The sequence below is a fragment of the Letharia lupina genome, assembly GCF_014066315.1.
Source record: "Letharia lupina isolate WasteWater1 chromosome Unknown contig_8, whole genome shotgun sequence".
NCBI lineage: Eukaryota > Fungi > Ascomycota > Lecanoromycetes > Lecanorales > Parmeliaceae > Letharia > Letharia lupina.
In genome coordinates this window covers 603237-624298 of record NW_023502977.1, presented here as the reverse complement: position 1 = coordinate 624298, position 21062 = coordinate 603237, and the positions used below count along the sequence as shown (strand labels likewise).

At 29.3% G+C, this 21062-nt stretch overlaps 2 protein-coding genes across 2 annotated transcripts; one reads left to right on the top strand and one right to left on the bottom strand.

Moving 5' to 3' along the window:
* Positions 1–16620: 16620 nt before the first annotated feature.
* Positions 16621–19070, top strand: HO133_010063 (uncharacterized protein; the record flags this gene model as incomplete). The annotated part of the gene is made up of 2 exons (XM_037300919.1): positions 16621–16739; positions 17165–19070. 2 exons carry the CDS (start codon positions 16621–16623, stop codon positions 19068–19070), a joined length of 2025 nt encoding a protein of 674 aa, XP_037153736.1.
* A 330-nt stretch (positions 19071–19400) lies between these two features.
* HO133_010062 (uncharacterized protein) lies at positions 19401–20996 on the bottom strand (the record flags this gene model as incomplete). Its single annotated transcript, XM_037300918.1, has 2 exons — positions 19401–20077; positions 20159–20996. 2 exons carry the CDS (start codon positions 20994–20996, stop codon positions 19401–19403), a joined length of 1515 nt encoding a protein of 504 aa, XP_037153735.1.
* Between the last annotated feature and the right edge of the window lie 66 nt (positions 20997–21062).

The following is a 21062-nucleotide window of genomic DNA, read 5'->3' as shown; positions in this document are numbered from 1 at the left end:
GCCGTTAATAAATATTTATTAAATATTTTTTATATAGATTTTCTCTTTTTCTCGCTTTTTAGCTTTATTACTAATTTTATTTTTATTTTTTTATTATAATTATATTAGATATTAATAGAATTACTATTAAGTTTTTTATTAAGTTTCTAAATATTTTATTAAATAGATTATCTCTACTTTAGCTATTTATAAAGAATATCTTTTTTATTAATATACTTTTTTAGCTATTTATTAACGCCTATAAACTTTCTAATTTATTTCTTTTTTAATAATTTCTTTAATAATATTCTCTTTTTTATATAAACGCTATTATCTAATTTATATTATCTCTAAAAATCTTCTAAATAAGCGCGTTTAAACTTTTAAATAACTATTTTTAATAATTTTTAAAAATATAATCGCTGCTTCTATTTAGATTAATATATTTTCTCTTATAATTTCCGCGTTAAAGTCTTTTTATAGTATATTCGATTATAGTATTACTTTCTTCGTCGTATTCCTCTCCTTTATATACGCGTTTTCTACACTTTATCTTCGCCTTTATTTCTTTTATATTCCTCCGCTATAGTATTAGCTATACCTTACTTACGTTTCTTAAGTACTTCGTCTTTTATTATTTATTATAGCGAGCGTACTTTAAATATCTTTAATTTCTTCTTATTAAGTTAAATTTAGATTAGTAAATCTAATTAAGATATATAATATTTATAAAAAAAAAATTTAATAATTAAGTATAAGAAATTATAAGTATTAAAGTTTATAAATATTATAAAGTACTTTCTTATAAAGAATAGATTTATTATATTATAATTATAACTATATATAAAATATAAATAATCTTATTTAATATTTATTTAATTCTAACTTTAGATTATTTTAGAAAAATATATAATATAATATAAAGTTATAAGATTAATATTCTATTATTATAAGAGATAAACTTATTTAATAAAATTATAAAGTATTATAAAAGATTATTCTTATAAATAACTATTATAATTTATCGAGTCTAAAAAAATAAAGTCGCTATTATTATAAATATTAAGTCTATAAAATAATAAAGAGATAAAAACTTAAATTATATTCTTTATAAAGAAGATAATAGAAAAATTTTAATTTACGAAATTATCTTAAAAATAAAAAATATATATTTATAATAATATTAATATATACTTTAATATAAAAAAATAAAAGACTATTATAACTAATAGCGAAAATAAGAATACTTAAGTAAATATCGCTATAAACGCCTTATAATATAGTAGAAAAAGATTAAAATCTTATATTAATCGCTATAAATAAAGTCTTTATAATCTCTCTACCTCTCTTATAGCTATAAGTACTATTTAAATTATTATTAAAGCTTAAAGAAAATAATATATACTATCTAATAGACGACTAAAAAATTTAAAATTTAGTTCTTAAAATCTTTATATACTTCTTAAATAATAAAACCTTAATTTTTAAAATTAATTAAATCTATATTTAAGATAATTAAATAAAAGAATAAAAAAGTTAAAAGATAGCGTTTAATAAATTATCTATTAATTATAAAATTGTAATAATTACGATAAGAATAATCTTAATAACTATTTAAGAATTTAAGTAATAAAGATTATTATTTTTACTTCTATAAAGAAATTAGATATAAGCTTTATATTTAAAAATACTTATAAATACTTCTAAAGAAAAATCTAATAGAAGAGTAAATAATTTATAAAGTATTTATAACGTAATTTATAAAATATATTATAAAAAATAATTATAAAACGAATTAAAAACTTAAGTATAATCTATAGCGTAATCGCTTATAATTATAAAAAAAATCTTAAATTACTAATTTTTAAATTAGAAAAAAAAAAGTAATTATTAAAATACGCGAGAAATAGTTTATAGATATATATATTTAATTTTAATTTTATAATATTATAGATATATATATTTAATTTTAATTTTATAATATTATAGCTAAATATTTTATTTTTAATAAAAAATTAATAAGATAGTTTTTTATAAAAGCTAGATATATAAATTATAGCTTTATTAAGACTTTAAAAAATAATTAAAAAAAAATATATATAGACTTAAAAGATATTCTTAAAGTAATAATAAACTATTACTAAAATCTCTATAATATAAAGTCTTCGAATAAGAAAGTCTAAGACGAAATTCTACGATATATAATAAATCGAATAAGTTTAATAAATACTATTAAAATAAAAAGCTTTATTAAAGCTTAAAAGATATAAACTATTATTTATTAAATATTCTTAAAAACCTCGCTAAATAAAGATAATCTTTCAAATAAATTTTATAAAATTATTATAAAATATAAGAAGAAGAAATAAGAGAAAACTCTAATTATCGTTATTTAATTAATCTTCTTTTATAATTAGACGAGTAAAGGCCTATAAATTAAATTCATAACCGTTTTTTTTATTAGAACTGTCGAGAAAATTTTGATAAGCGATATCTGAACTCCTTGCCTTTAAATATCTATAAGACTAAATTTAGTAATTTTTCCTTATCTAAAAGCCCATATTACGGTCTATAATTTAAATAAAAAATCTTAAAAATTTAATAGAAAATAAAAAAGTTATTCTAAAATCAAATAATGTGTATCTGATGAGAGCTGTCCGGCTGTCGAGCGAACTTTGATAAACGAACTTTAATAAACGATTGATGAGGTCCTTACCCTTTAATAATTATAAGACTAAATTTTAAAATGATTACATTATTAAAAAGCGCAATCTTCGCTTTATAATTTAAAAAAATAATGTTAAAATTTTAATAGAAAATAGTAAAGTTATTAAAGGATTAAAAGTAGGGTAAGAGATTTTGATAGTTGCGGACGTTAATTTGTTTATTCGCGGTGACTCAGTCGGTCTAGCTAAAAAGCGTAGCGAACTCGAATTTATAATTGGCTACACATATAAATTCAAGGTTTTTAAGCTTAGCTCTATCTTATTCTATTATATATACTAATATAACGAAAATAAAAACTCTTAAAATATTAAATAAATAAGATTTTTATTATTCTTTTTAAAAATAAAGAGAAATAAATTAATTTTAAAAATTAATATTCTTTATCTATTATAAATATAAACTATAAATTCTTATAAATATTTTAATATAATATCTAATAAAGATTCTAGATAAGATAATTAGCGAATAATAGTTAATCTTTTTATTAAAATAATTTATTAATAATAATATTAAAATAATTTAATAATTAATAATTAAATATAAACTTATTAAAAAGTCGTTATAAAAATAAGAGAGAATTATTATTCTCTTTCTTAAATAGAAAAAAATATATAATTAAATTAATTACAAATTTCTTTTAGCGATTCTAAAAGAATTAGATATACTTAAAAAATTTATTATCTAGATATATTTTATTTATAAAAAAACTAAGATTGAAATTTATATTAATAGCTATATTAAAGAAAGAATTATAATATAAAATAATATAAAATAATATAAAATAATATAAAATAATATAAAATAATATAAAATAATATAAAATAATATAAAATAATATAAAATAATATAAAATAATATAAAATAAAAAAAAAAGAATTCTCTAAGCTACTTTCTATTTATATTTATAATTAAATATTTTATTTAATATATTATCTATAATTCTTTAATCTTAAAAATATAAGTAAAAAATAGAATATTAAAAATAATATTATATATCGATAACATTATAATTATAGTATATTTTTAAAAAAAGATAGATATTATAATAGTAATTTTAAGAGTTTATTACGCTATAACTAATGCGAGAATAAATTAAAATAAGTTATATATATTATATATAAAAATTATCGTCTATATTTATATTATCGATATAAAAGAAATTTTTCTTAATAATCTCTATAAATATCTAAAATTATTAATCGAGATAAATATAAATTATTATTTGAATAATCTTTAAATTAAAATTCTATAAAAGGCTAAAGAACTAATATAAAACTAATCGCGATTTTATTTATTTCTTAAGAGTAAAGTAATAATTAAGATTACTTTTATAATATTTCTTTCTAAATTTACTTTATAATTTTTAGAAATACTCTTAATTAGTATATATAAAAGAATAAGGTAGGGCTGAGCTTGGAAATCTTGAATTTATATATGCAGCCAATTATAAATTTAGAGTTATTACGCCTTTTGGCTAGACTGACTAAGTTAGCCCGCTAGCCCTCCCGAGCTCTCTTATTAAAAATTTATATATAGAAGTTTTACACTCTAAAATAACCAGCTTCCTATAAATGTTATTTCTTTATAATTTCGTAAATTATAAAGCTCAGTGTGCGCTTTTTAACGCTATAAAAATAATAAAATTTAGCCTACTATTGGTGGATTAAATGAATATTTAAATATAATAGTTATAATAGTTATATCAGACGCGTTCAAAATCGAATAATAATCCTTTCATCTATTTATTATATTTCTTCTATAATTCTATTAATCCATCAATTATAAATATATTCGCCCTCGATACCCCTCGCTCAAATATTACTAAGTATCTAAGGCACGTATCCCTTCCGCCCATCTTTTGAAACCTCTACTGACGCCCCTAGGCCACCCCTCAACGAATCCGCTACTACTAGTAATCGAGGCCGCAAGCGAGTCTAACAGTTATCTACTACTGCTTATAAACGCGTTGAAAGGCCCTCAAAAAGAGCCTAAACAAATACGTCCTCCCCTATATACTCCTCTCAAGCCAGCGATAGATAAATTAAACTGACATTTAAATATTATAGTTATATTAAACGCGTCCGGTTCAAGCACATATACCCCTTTTGCCCGCCTCTTAGAGCCCCTACTAACGCTCTCAAGCCACCTCTCAACGAATTCGCTACTATTGACAATCGAGGCCGTAAGCGAGCCTAATAGTTATCTATTACTACTTATAAACGCATTAAAAGACCCTCAAAAAGAGCCTAAACGAATACGTCTTCCCCTATATACTCCTCTTAAGCCAGCGATAGGTGGATTAAACTAACATTTAAATATTGTAGTTACACCAAACGCGTCCGGGATCGAATAATAATCCTTCCACCTATTTGTGTAACTATTCTTCTTCTACTATTCTACCAATTCTACCAATTCTACCAATTCTACCAATTCCACCAATATAAACACATTTACCCTCAGTACCCTCGCACTCAGTTAAATAAGAGGAGGATCTACAACAGGCGAATACGGAGAACACTGCGGAGAACACTATAGAGAATACTACGAAGAAATTAAGCGGCAATAAGGCCCTCAGCACCAAGAATACGGCTTAGCTCTCCAAGATCCCACGTTATATACTCTCCACGATTTCACATCAAATTATTACTCAGTAAGCGGAGAACACCACTGCAACTTAGCCTGTCATCCCCACTGCATTAAGAAGTAAGAGGAGGAACTACAACAGGTAAATATGGAGAACACTACGGAGAACACTATAAAGAACACTGCGGAGAAACCAAGCGGTAATAAGGCCCCCAGCACCAAGAACACGGCTTAGCTCTCCAAGATCCCACGTTATATACTCTCCACGGTTCCACATCAAATCATCACTCAGTAAGCGGAGAACACCACTGCAACTTAGCCTATCATCCCCACTGCATTAAGAAGTAAGAGGAGGAACTATAACAGGCAAATACGGAGAACACTACGGAGAACACTATGGAGAACACTGCGGAGAAACCAAGCGGCAACAAGGCCCCCAGCACCAAGAACACGGCTCAGCTCTCCAAGATCCCACGTCATATGCTCTCCACGGTTCCACATCAAATCATCACTCCGAAACGATGCATATTTGGACGAATTGAAATCGTCCGATGTCTACAGCTATTTCGTTATTCGAAAAATTTCACTGCGGCAGGAGATATTGTGGGATTCACACCACTAATTGGCAGGTTGTCTTTATTTCTTTCCGGTATTTCGATACTTCTTGCCATAAGGACATGGCCTTTCTCTGTTTTTTGTGGGCAATTATTACGGATCAATTCTTCACACTCGATATACCTTCCTAATTAGGCCTTAGCGCGCCTCTCTCCACACATATGTGTCTATATATTATATAGATTAAATTAATTTTGTAGTGATAAAAGTAGGTCAAAAACGTACAGCAAGCGATTAGAGTTCGATTTAACTTAGGGCTAGGGCTAAAATTCGATTTAACTTAGAAAAATCCAACTTTATGAATTTAATTCATGGGCCTTTACTTGTAATATATAATAAATTAGAAAAAAAGTATTATAAATTAATATAAGATAATAAAGTCTAAGATACTATTTATAATCTATATATTTATTATTAGATAAAAAAAATAGAGTTAAAATAATTAATTTATATTCTTTTATTAATAAAAGTATTATAATTATAATTAATAAAGTAATTAGTTTTTTTAAATTAATATAAACTATTCTAGTTAAAAATATTCTAATATTATATATTTAAAATTCTTTATATACTCTAATATTTATTAATTTATAAATATTTTAATATTTTAATTAATTTAATTATATTTTAAAGTTAATACGAGTTATCTAATAGCGATAAAAAAAGATATTTATATAAGTTCTTTAAATTAAGCTTTTTTAAATTATTATAAAACTATTAATAACGCTAATACTCTATTATTTATTATTAAAAAAAATTAATTAAAAATATATAAAAAAGTTTAACTTTAAGATTTAATAAGCTTTATAAAATAAGAATATTAAAATTTTAAAAGATATATAAAACTCGATATATATAATCTTTATAGTCTCGATTAAAATAGTATATAATCTTTTTTTTAAATTAACTATATTATTTATAAATTAATTCTTAATACTATTCTATTAAACTAACGCTTATTACTCTAAATTTTATATATATAAAAATTAGATATATATTAATAAAAATACTTTATAAAGATTAATAATTATCTTATTTCTTTATTAAAAATTAGTTTTTAATAAATCTATTCTTTAATTATAAAAAAAAAAAAATTATTAATTTTAGCGATAGAATTAAAAACTCTATTTTAATTTATTAATATTATTATTAATTAAGAGTTTTAATAAATAAAATATAAGCTATAATCTATAATAAGTTTAAAATATTATATATAAAAAATCTTCTTTAATAATTATTCTATAAGAAGATTTAACTAAAGATTAATTTTATTTAAATATTAATATAATAATAACTATACTCTATTTATAATATTAATTAATTTTTATTTTATATATAAATTAAATATATAATATTAAAAGCGATATAAGAAGAATTCTCTATTATTTTAGATTAATTAACTTTTAATTTAATATCTAAAATAAAAATTATTAATAATATAATCGCTTTTATAATATTTAATTTTAATTTAAAAGATATTAATAAAAGACGTTAGAATATCCTCTATTAGACTATTATTTAAACTCTATAAAAATATTATCTCTTATATAATTATAGCGATTTAGTTATATACTAATCTTTAGATATTATTTAAAATTATTATTAAACTTTAATTTAAAGGTAAATTTTTATAGATCGAATTTTATATTTTTATAAGAGATATTAAATTATAAAGTATTAGTATATATAAAAGAATAAGATAGAACTAAGCTTAAAAATCTTAAATTTATATATATAGCTAATTATAAATTTAGAATTACTACGCTTTTTAATTAGATTAACTAAGTTATTATAGATAAATAAATTAGCGTTCGTAATTATTAAAATCTCGCTCTTCTATATCTCTCTTATTAAAAAATAGATATATATTATTAATATATAGAATAACTTTTTTATTTTCTATTAAAATTTTAAGATTTTTTTTTTAAATTTTAAAGCGCTATTTGTACTTTTCGAATTTTTAAGAACTTTAAAATTTAATCTTATAATTACTAAAGCGTAAGGAATTTAAATATTACTTATTAAAGTTCGCTCGATAGTCGAATAGTCTTAATTAGATATACATTATTTAATTTTAAAATAACTTTTTTATTTTCTATTAAAATTTTAAGATTTATTTTTTTAAATTATAGAACGAAATATGAGCTTCTAGATAAAAAAAGAATTATTAGATTTAGTTCTATAATTATTAAAGTATAAGAAATTCAAATATCGCTTATCAAAGTTCGCTTATTAAAGATTGTGTTGAAATGTAGCCCCCGCGCATCCCAGCCACCATGTTTTTAACCTCCGCGCATCCCAGCCACTATGTTTTCCAGCCACCTGATTTTATACAGTATTTAGAATCTGGCCTCGGAGAGGTTTTGAAGAATTAATTCGTCTGTTCTATATATTATATACCTAATATTCTAATAGATTATAAGCCCGATTCTAACGCTTCTACTATATCTCGCTGCTATTATATTATTCTACTATTATATCTTATTCTACTATCGTATCTTATCTAACTACTATATCTTATTCTACTACTATATCTTATTCTACTATTATATCTCGCTATTACTATAAGCTCGATTTATAGAATATATAGGCTAAGTCGCTATAATGCTAGCTTTCTATAAGACTAATTTAGATAATAGAGTTATAAAGAACCCTTATTATCGTAAAGAACCTTCGTCGTCGTAAAGAACCCTCGTCGTCGTAAAGAACCCTCATCGAAATAAGAACTTAGTTATACTGACGGGCGAGCTGTGGAATAAAAAGAATAGGATAGTGGTAAAGAGAAACGTCGCGAAGGACTATAGATAATAAAGGCACGTGCTAATGTGATATATAAGTTCTATCTTATTATCTAGAAAGGGTGTTATGCTCTAGAGGTATATTATATTATCTTAGAAAGAGGTGTTATATTAAGAAGACGTGTTATTTAGAATAAGTATTAAATGTTATATTAGAAAGACGTGTTACACTAGGATAATGTGTGTTAAGGCTGAAATGGCCTATTGTTATAACTGGAATAGTCTATTATTACGGCTGAAATAGCCTATTATTACGGCTGGAATAGTCTATTGTTATTACGGCTGGAATAGCCTGTTTGTTAAGGCTGGAATGGCCTGTTTGTTAAGGCTAGAATAGCCTGTTTGTTGAGGCTGAAATAGCCTGTTGTTAAGGCTGGAATAGCCTATTTGTTAAGGCTGGAATGGCCTATTGTTGTCGAAGGCTAAAATGGCCTATTATTGAAAGGCTGGAATGATCTATTGTTGTTTAGGCTGAAATGGCCTGTTGTTATTGTCGAAGGCTGGAATTACCTATTATTGAGGCTGGAATAGTCTATTGTTGGGAGTTGTGTATAGCTTTATTTCTTGTTGGGTGGACTGAGAGCGTGGCTGCAGGGGAGTGTTGAAATGTGGCCCCCGCGCATCCCAGCTACCATGTTTTTGGCCTCCGCGCATCCCAGCCACCATGTTTTCCAGCCACCTGATTTTGTATGGTATTTAGGACCTGGCCCCGGAGAGGTTTTGGAGAATCAATCCGTCTGTTCTACACATCACATATCTGATATTCTAACAGATTGCTTATCTACTTACTCGATAGCTCTAATTAAAAAAATGATTATGAATTTAATTTATAGGCCTTTACTCGTAATATATAAATATTTAAGAATCTTTAAAACGAGTTTCTTAGCTAAATAAAGATTTATAAAAACTCTATTTACTTAATATTTAACTTCTCTATAATAATAAATTAAATTAAATATAAAGTAATAGAGATAATTAAGAAATTAAATAATACAAGTAAAGGCCCATGAATTAAATTTATAGAGTTGGATTTTTCTAAGTTAAATCGAATTTTAGCTCTAGCCCTAAGTTAAATCGAACTCTAATCGCTTACTATACGTTTTTAATCTACTTTCATTACTATAAAATTAATTTAATCTATATAATATATAGATATATATATGCGAAGAGAGGCGCGTTAAAGCTTAATTAGAAAGGTATATTAAGTATAAAGAATTAATTCGTAATAATTATCTATAAAAAATAGAGAAAGGTTATATTCTTATAATAAGAAGTATCGAAATATCGAAAAGAAATGAAAATAACGTGTTAATTAGTAGTGTGAATTTCATAATATCTTCTACCGCAGTGAAATCTTTTAAATAATAAAATAGTTATAGATATCGAATGATTTTAATTTATTCAAATATATATTATTCGATATTTCTTCTATAGAGACCTAATTAATTATAATAATAGATTCTTCTCTTATAATATTATTATAGTAATATACTATATTAATATAGTAAAAATAATAGATTAAGTTATAGTAATATTCTTCGCTTACTAAGTAATAATTTAATATAAAATCGTAGAGAGTATATAACGTAGGATCTTGAAGAGCTGAGCCGTATTCTTAACGATGATAGTCTTATTACCGCTTAGTTTCTCCGTAATATTCTCTATAGTATTCTCCGTAGTATTCTCCGTATTTATTTATTATAGTTTTTTCTCTTACTTCTTAATATAGTAAGAATAATAGACTAAGTTATAATAATATTCTTCGCTTATTAAGTAATAATTTAATATAGAATTATAAAAAGTATATAATGTAAGATCTTAGAGAGCTAAGCCGTGTTCTTAATATTAAGAGCCTTATTATCGCTTAATTTCTCCGTAGTATTCTCCGCATTTACCTATTATAATTTCTTCTCTTACTTCTTCTCTTATAGAGTATTAGATTAAGTAACTAGTTAAGTAGCTAACTAAGTAAATAACTAATATAACGTAAGATCTTAAAGAGCTAAGCCGTATTCTTAATAATAATAGCCTTATTATCGCTTAATTTCTTTATAGTATTCTCCACATTTATCTATTATAATTTCTTCTCTTACTTCTTCTCTTATAGAGTATTAGATTAAATAACTAGCTAAATAGCTAATTAAATAAATAACTAAATAACTAATTAACGATCTAATTAAGTAAATTACTAAGCTAATAAAGTAGATAATATTAATTAAATAACTAGTTAAGTATCGCTAACTTAAGAGAAATATATAAAAGAAAATAATAACTATAAATTCGTTCGAGCTCTTTTTAAGAGTCTTTTAACGCGTTTATAAGTAGATAATATATAAATAACGCGCGATATAGCTGGCGAGCCTTATTAAAGACTAAATAGAATCTAAATAAGAACTAAAAGATAAGCTAAAAAAACGTAAGTTATCGAAAAAGTTATTATTAAAGAAGTCTAGTAATAAGTCTCACAATAGAAAGTCTTTTATATCATCTTCCTCTCGTTTAAAAGCTTCTTCTTAAAGATATTTAAAATCTAATACACGTTAAGAGACTTTAAAATAGAGTGATAAAAAACGAATTAAGAAGAAAAACGCGTCTTAAGAGATAGTATCGTCTAAGAATATTAATAAAGACTTTAAGAGGCGAATAAAGGGGTATATATATCTTAGATATTAAGTAATCTTTAAACGAGGGATATCGAAGACGATTATATTTATATTAATAAAATTAATAGAATTAATAGAATAGTAAAAGAAGAATAGTTATATAAATAGATAAAAGGATTATTATTCGATCTCAAACGCGTCTAATATAACTACTATAATTATTATATTTAAATATTCATTTAATCTACTAATAGTAGATTAAACTTTATAATTTTTATAGCGTTAGAAAGCGCAAAGCGAGCTCTATAATTTAAAGAATTATAAAGTAACTATATATATCGCAAGCTGAGTACTTTAAAGTATAAAACTTCTATATATAAATTTTTAATAAGAGAGACGCGGGAGAGCTATTAGACTAACTTAGTCGATCTAATTAAAGAGCGTAGCGAACTCGAATTAATAATTAACTATATATACAAATTCAAGATTTTCTAGTTTAGCTCTATCTTATTCTTTTATATATACTAATTATAGAAAATTAGAAATATAGATATTAGCGATATTAGTAATTAAAATAAATTAATAAATCTAAATCTATTATTTAGATAAATTCTTTATTTATTCTTTTATTTTCGATTTATCTAATTTAATACTAATTTAATAAAGTTACTTAATATAGTCTCTCTTTATAAAGATCTTTATATAATTAATATATATAAAAGAATAAGATAGATGTTACGGTACGCCAAGGCCTCCTCCAGAGCCACCACTCATTTGGGCCTAGCGTGGTTTGGCACCGCACATATCTGCCCTGCAGGCACATAGAATAATCAACATCTTTTACACCACACCATACATTTATAACTCAGTCATCCATTTCCTTGATAATTGATAGCAATATCAAATGGATAGTAACTCTGAAGGAGGCCTTGGCGTACCGTAACAATAGAGCTAAGCTTAAAAATCTTAAATTTATATATATAGCTAATTATTAATTTAAGTTCGCTACGCTCTTTAATTAGATTAACTAACTTATCGCGAGTAAATAAATTAGTATTCGTAATTATTAAAATCTCGCCCTCTTATATCTCTCTTATTAAAAAAATAGATATATAGAATTAATATATAGAATTACTTTTTTATTTTCTATTAAAATTTTAAGATTTTTTTTTTAAATTTTAAAGCGCTATTTATACTTTTCGAATTTTTAAGAACTTTAAAATTTAATCTTATAATTACTAAAGCGTAAGGAATTCAAATATTATTTATCAAAGTTCGCTCGATAATCGAATAGCCCTAATTAGATATATATTATTTAATTTTAAAATAACTTTTTTATTTTCTATTAAAATTTTAAGATTTATTTTTTTAAATTATAGAACGAAATATAAGCTTTTAGATAAAAAAAGAATTATTAGATTTAGTTCTATAATTATTAAAGTGCAAGAAATTTAAATATCGCTTATCAAAGTTCGCTTATTAAAGATCGCTTATCTACTTACTCGATAGTTCTAATTAAAAAAAAATTATGAATTTAATTTATAGGCCTTTACTCGTATTTTATATATACTTAAGCGAGAGTAATCTATAGATTCGAGTTTCTATAGATTTTTAAATAGAGTATTTTCGTTAAGACGGCTTTCTTAGCTAAATAGTCGAATAAAATAAATAACTTTCAAATTAACTATTCTTCTTAATTTTATCTATATTAGTTTTATAAACTTAGAAACTCTTAAATAAATAAATTTAATTAAAATTCTTATTATTTTTACTTCGTATTATAAAGACTATTAATATTTCTATTAAGTCTTTATTATTAAGATTTAAATAACTTTCTTAATTTTATAGCTCGTTACTTAAGAATATCTTTTATTATAAGATTTAAATTAATCTTATATTAGATAAAAAATCTATTTAAGAATAAAGACTATTATTAGAATAAGACTATTTTTATTAAAAAAGTATATAAAGATATTAATACTTCTTTCTATTATATAAATCTTTTAAATATTTAAATCGCTAAAATAGTAAATACGCGATATATTATTAGAAATTATCGATATAAATACTAGTCTTAAATCTTCGAAAGTAAGAATCTATATTAAAACTATATTATAAAAGATTAAATAATAAAAATAAATATAAAGAATAGTAGAAGAACTAAGTAATATTATAAGATTAAGTTTAAAATTTAATAGTTATATAAAGATAAAGAAGAAGAATACGAATATTCTTAAGATATTAATAAATATATTGAAGTCGCGAAGTATAATCTTTATAATCTTTATTAAGAATATCTTTATTATATTTAGAATTTTAACTATAATTTTAATAAAGCTAAATAACACGCTATAAAAAAGTTAAATTCTTTAAAAAAAATTAAAAAAACTTTATTAGAGACTAAGAAATAAATATTTATATTATTAAATACTAATATAAAAGAACTTAAGAGTAATAAAGTCTTAATATATAAGATAAAATCTAGAATAGAGAATACTTTAAACGAAACTAAATTATTAAATAAAGTTTTTAAAAACTCGAAGAAAAGAAAGATTAAGAAATCGAAGGTTAAGAATATAAGTAATAAGATAATAATAAAAAAAAAGTAACTTTAAAGTCTTTCGTATTTAAAATTTAAAATTTAAATTTAAAAGTTAATAATAAAGATATTTATAATAATTATATATATATAAAAAAGAAAATTAACTTACTAAAAGATACTTTTATAGAAATATAAGAAAAGCTAATAATACTATTAACGATAACGAAAAGAATTTATAAAATAATTACTTTACTCTTAATTTAATATAAAAGCGTAATAAAACTTATAAGAAAAGCTACGAAATTTACGCCTTTTTCAAATTAAAATAATAAATAAATTAAAGATAAATAAAGCGATATTAAGAGTATTAAAGATTATTAAAATATTAATAAACTATTAATAGATAAAATTCTTAAACTTTAAATAATATATAAGAAATCTATATTAAGAAATATTTAGATTTAATAGCTTTATTATTTATTTATATTTAGAATAAAAAGTCTAATAAGAAATTCGAAAAATAAAAGAAAGAAAATTATTAATTATTAATCGATACTTTTTAATCGTTAACTTCTTACTTCTCTATTATTATCTTTACTTTAATAAATATCTTTATAATTTTTATTTCTAATACTATTTTAGATTCTATTTATTCTTTAAAAGTTACTATTTCTTTTATTTCTAATATTATTTTAAACTCTAATTAGATGCGAGTTACTTTAGATTCTATTTAAATATAAGATTAAGAATTTAAAAAAAGCGCTTAATCTATATTACTATCGTCAAGTTTAACCTTTTATATCTTACGAGTTTAGACCTATAAATTAAATTCATAACATTATTTTTTAATCAGGGCTGTCGAGTAAATTTGGTAAGCGATCTTTGATAAGCGATCTTTAGTAAGCGAACTTTGGTGAGCGATAATTGAATTCCTTGCCTTCAAATTATTATAAGACCAAATTCTATAATTTTTTCAGTATCGAAAAGCGCAATCTCCGCTCTATAATTTAAAAAAAAAAAAAGATTTTAATAGAGAATAAAGAAGTTATTTAGTTTGTAAATAACGTATATCTATTTTTTTAATAAGGGAGCTCGAAAGGGCTAGCGGGCTAACTTAGATAGTCTAGTTAAAAGGCGTAATAACTTCGAATTTATAATTGACTATATATATAAATTTAAGATTTTTTAGCTTAGCTCTATCTTATTCTTTTATATATACTAATATACTTTTATAACGACGTTTCTTTTCTCTTACTTCGACCTTTATAAAGATACTTTCTTTTCTCTTCTATTCGATACTTACTACTTTAAATTCGTTCGAAAAGAGATATCTTTCTTTATACCTTTCTTTCTAAGATATCTTAAGAAAAAACTCGAGAACGCTATAGCGTTTTATAAGAGAGGGTAAGTTATTATATTTCTAATAGTTTCTAATCTAGCGTAACTTAGCGTATCGCTAATTACTTTAATTTCGTTTTTTTATAGCTTTCGAGAATTAATTAACTATTATTATATTAAGAAATATCTTTTATTAATACGTAAAACTACTTTTTTAAAGAATATACTTACTTCTCATATTCGTAATTATAATAAAATAGTATTATTTCTTTTATTTCTTAATTAATTAAGTCGTCGTAAAGACTATAAGTACTCTAAATAATATTCTTTCAAATAATAGAAAGTTCGTCGAGAGTATATTAGCCGACGATAGACTTTTTACGAGAAATAAAGCGGAGAAGAATTTCTTATATTCGATATAGAGGACTCGTTTTTTAATAGATTAAGCTATCGTTAATAATATAAATTATTTAATATAAATTCTTTCGAATAATATAGATATCTAATAATTTAAATATATGATAAGACTTTTATATAATAGAAATATTTATTAGAATCGATATAGATATAGTATTAATATAGATATATTAAATAAGATAACTAGATATCGAATAACTATATAGATAGAAGATATTAAATAGTAGTAAATATCTCTACTAAGATACGCTAGGCCCTAATAGGCTATAGAACTAAATGATATATTAAGAAAGATATAGAATACGCTCGTAATAATATCTAGCGTTTTCTTTATTAAACTCGATCGCTTACTTTAAGTAGAAAGTAAAAAACTCATTAATTCTCTTCGTCGGAGGGGTGTATGAAGGAGCTTTATTATAATATTAGAATTAGTATAGAGATATATTATATAAGTAAGATAGATAGGATAATAAGGCTATCGAACTATATAGGTGGAAAGGAGGCATAATATAGTAGAGGATGCCTCCGCCAAGGCACTAGGCCATAGGGCCGAGTGGTGTGTCAAGGGTACGCTCGTAACAAAGCAAACAAAGCGCCAATGGATGATTCAAACCGAATCTATGAGTTCTTCATTAAAATCAAGGGAAGAAAGCATGAACCTGCATTGGAAGAGGGGAGAAAGTGAGTCAAGGAAAAAAAAAGGAAAAGGAAAAGGGGAGGGGAACAAAAACGCGGGCTCAGCCGGGATTTGAACTATGTTAAATTAGAAACAATGTCAATGAGTACAGATCGAATGTTAAATAATTACCCCGGGACCTGCCACATATCAAACATCTATGACATTTTGGATACATCCCGAAGCGGCAATCATACGACCTGGAATCCGATTTCATGTCAATCGAAAAGGTTTCTAGGAGAGATTCTGTCGCAAAGCTGCGGGGAACCAACGGACTAAATGAAGGGGTGGGTTACTCACTAGACCACTGAGCCGTGAAAAAAATTTATCCTATTGTCAGATATGAAAGCACAATTATTGGTTGTCTTCCCCAGGTTGAAGATTGAGCTACCGCTGGCTGCTACAACACACAATAATTATTCGAAGGAGCGCATTCAGCAGGGGAACCTGGTAGCGAAGTTGTAGGTTACATTTATCTCTCCAACTTTGTCGTAGAAAATCTTCTCTCAACTCTCACCCCTGGCAAGATATCAGTCTGTGTTGCTTTCGAATGCTTGATGGGTATACCCTCCCCACACATATCTCGTTCTACGGCTTATAATTTTACAGCTCCAGACTTTTTGATCGAGATCTTGGTACCGAAGATGGAACACTTTTTTTTTAACAATCTTGTACCAAGGATTATCTTGTCAAGCTCACCATTGCTGATAAGTCGGGGCTGCAACATGCTACCTAATTTCGATTGGAGCAGTCTTGGCACTCTGACCAGGCTACTTGAAGTAAGACGAGCGGGCTGTTACCGCCAGCCAGTATCTGACTTTGCAGAAACATCATTCAGGGAATCGCCTGCAAACCATACATGGATAGCTAACTGCCCCGCATTCAGATTGACGAACCCCCTCGCGATCATTGCTTCTCCGACTTCATTCAAAGAGCACATGACCAGTCGCGTCGCTCTACCGGCGCGCGAGAATGGTCAGAAGAAGGCAACAGAGGATGACGACGAGCAGCGCCTTGTAGGGTTGAACGGTTCATTGACCGTTCTTGCAACCATCTTTCCACGAATCCACCCCGAGGTTTTCCGCGAGATGCTACAGACTTTCGATGGAGAGAGCGGTTTGCATGTTGTAGCTGAACAGCTCCTGAAGCATCAAGATGAATGGGTGAAAGGTCGATGGCGGAAAGCTGTTAAGGAAACGGCAAAATCAAAGGGCGATCAGCTGCCAGTGACCGCCGAGGAACGTTTCAGACGAGCGAGCTACAAGTGGGCCGTACGGACTACATTATATGAAGAGTTCAAGGCTCTTAGTAGGTGTAAAATCGAAGGAGTGTTGGCGGAAGAGAACTTCTGCTACACTCGTGCCAGACTTACCCTTCAAGATGTCGCATCCAAAAGCTGGCGAAACAGCTTCAACGTATTTTTGTCTAAGTGGCTGAAGTCATCCAAGTCTACAAACGAAGGTCACCACATGATGATTTGGCTAAAGGACCAAGAGGGTGGTGGATCGAGGTCCGTACCGGTCCTGAAAGAGACAGGAGACGCGGAGCTAGACGCGGAGCTTAATCAAAGCGTTCTACTCCCATTCTTGCAAAAGGCAAAGAGGGAGCGGGAAGACAAAGACTGGGAGATTGCAATGACTCTGAATGAGGCAGAGGCCATGGATGCCGACGCTATGTATGAGTGTCAATGTTGCTTCTCGGACACAACTTTTGAGCAATTGGCGACTTGTACTACGGGTGCGCATGTCATCTGTTTCCGGTGCATCAAGAACGCTATCAGTGAAGCGCTCTTTGGCCAAAGCTGGGGACGCAACATTGATAATACGCGTGGTCAGCTTAACTGTCTAGCCCTAATGTCAGACGAGAGCTGCGATGGTTGCATCTCGCACAGCGCTACTCGTCGAGCAATCCTACAGTCAAAAGGTGGTAAGGAGGCTTTGAGTATGCTCGAAACACGCCTGGCTAAAGAAAGCCTCTCGAAAGCTCGTCTCGCTCTTGTCCACTGTCCTTTCTGCGCTTACGCGGAGGTCGATGAACTCTATTTCCCTCCATCCACTGTTCGATACAGGCTCAACACCGTCCATCTCGAAGCAACTGTATTCCTCATTCTTCTGATGCTCGTCTTCCTTCCTTTACTACCCCTTTACACACTTGTATCTCGTCTTTTGCTGTTTCGGGAGCTGCCGACTATCACAAGCATGTTCTCAACATCGCTGGGTCGCCTTTCTCGGTCTCGTCACCTCTCTGCGCGCTTTCAATGTCGATCTCCTCTCTGCGCGCTTCCCTCCTGTCTGACCTGCTTCAAGACATGGCACGATCCGCATGTCTGTCACGAGTCGGCGGCGCTCTCGCTCCGCACAACGATCGAGGCGGCTCGTACTGCGGCTCTGAAAAGGACATGCCCACACTGCGGGCTTGGCTTCATTAAAGACAGCGGCTGCAATAAGTTGACGTGCGTTTGTGGCTATGCAATGTGCTACATATGCCGCCAAGGATTGGGACATGGGCACCGCGATGAGGGGTACAGACATTTCTGCCAGCATTTCAGACCCGCAGGAGGTGTTTGCAGAGAATGTGATAAGTGCGATCTCTACATAAACGAGGACGACGACAAATTGGTAAAAAGGGCAGGTGCGTTTGCCGAGAAAGAGTGGAGGGAAAAGGAGGGCATGACGGGAGTCGTAGGTATCGGAGGTGGTCAGGAGGATGCACGGAGAGCGATATGGCTAGACACAGATTGGACAATGCAAAAGCTCATAGACTGGTGGGTCAAAAAGGTGATTGACTGCTGAGGGATGCAGTAGAGGTCCATGATGAGTCGGACGGCCGGCGACCCATCCTTTGCAGGTGCAAGGGGATCTGGTCGAAACGATATCACTTGGGACAGAAAGATACTATGTGTATGACTTTGTGCTTTGGTGAACACCGCCAGAGCAATAGGCGATCAGAGATTCCTCTCATTGCTAAGGCTATCAGAGCAACGAAAAGCGTATTGGGGCATATTGCACATATGCCGAAAAGAAAATTCAGCCGATTCTGAGCCTCGAAACCAAGAGAACATCCATCGAATGTCAAAGCAATTGAATGCAGTGGGTGCACAACTCGCGTGCTACCGCTGCAATTCACAAAGCTGCACCCCTCACAACTTCCTCCCCACCTCGCTTCAATCTGTCTAGATCTTTATCCACAACCGTAGTCTTGCCTCTTACGCACGCTTCTCGCTTCGCAACTTCTTCCTCAAAGTCCTTCGCCGCTCGTCGTCTCTGCTGCCTGGCGTCTGTGAACTTTGACATGACATCACTGAATCTTTGAATTATAAGATTCGCACATTCCTCGTACTGCTCAATCGACAGGGACGAGAAAAATGCTCTCCGATGGACGAGTTTGGTGTCATCATCTTTCAATTTTTCCAAGATGTAATCCACCTTCGCGGCTAGAGTACCATTTGAGAGTTCTTGCGGAATGGACACTCGAGCTGTATCGGAAGCGAGATTGAAAGGTTCATCGGTCAGCTGGTTGAAGGTCATGCTCGATATTTGGTCCGGGCTATAATCAAGGTCTCTGGCGCGTTTCCGTGTCTGTGGGCCATCAATCGATGCCGTAGGTTCCATGTCTTGTCCCCTGTTGACGTTCGGGTCCCAGTCGACAGCAGAGTCGTCGTCGCTAAGGCCGCTAGATCCGGTTTGCACTGACAAGGGCCATTCTTCAGTGGCCTGTGGCTGTACACTTGTAGCCACAGTGTCTTGGCCCAATCTAAGTCGAGCCCGCGACATAGGCTGCAGAGCCTGACGGGAGGTAACTGATGGCTGTTAGCCTGGTTCATAATGATCTGACGCTCTACGGTGCTGAGCTGAGATCGAAGGCTGCTCTAAAGACGTACCTTGGACTTTCTGGACCGGCACCGCTGAAGTCTGTTTCATGGCCCTCTCACGAGCTTGGCGATTCGCACGTTGGAGGTTCACACCGGGATCTGCAGCGCCACCATCTACGCTATTCCCCCTGGACGTGAACGGGTTCGCTGGCTTTTGATGGCGCTGAACAATCTCCCTTAACGCTAATTCACTATGTACCACCGGAGTAGCCACGACTGGTTGGAAAGCTACTTCAGTCGTGTGAGATGACTCTCCCTGAAGGTACTGGTAAAACCCTGAACTATTGAGGTCTTGCAAGATTCCATCACGCACCGACTCCTCCTTTTCTGATTCTTCGTCCTCCTCATCGTCTGCGCACTCTCCGAGATTCGCTTCACCGTCCTCCCCGGAGCCCTCGGCGTCCAGTCGCCTGGACCCTTGGGCTTGATGTGGTTGCTCCTGCCTACGTCGAAAAGATACTTGAGCCCCGGAAAGATATTCATTGGGTACGTCTGTACCATACCGACTAGAAATCTGGTCGCGATCATCTCCTTCACCTTGATGGCCTCGACTGCTGCCCCCAACTTTCATGGTCGCCGTGTCGTCGAAACCTTCGGCGTCCGTATCGAAACCATCCTGGACAGCAGACGCCTCGGCAGCTTGCTGCCTGGACAGAATAGTGATGGAACCTGCCACAGGAGGATTGGCCGGCAGATTAGGGTTCGGCCTCTGGAATGGTGGCTTTTGTTTAATATTTTCTAGCTTTGTTGTTGGGACCGGAACTCGGTGCTGTGCCCCCAATAATTGGCGACTTGGATTTGGCTGACCTTGCTGGCGCTGAGCAACAAAGCTCTGTACTCCCGGCATACTGACGATGAGGAGACTGGCTACACAGCGTTGTTCGAGGGCGAAATCCGGAGTCAAGGAAAGCCG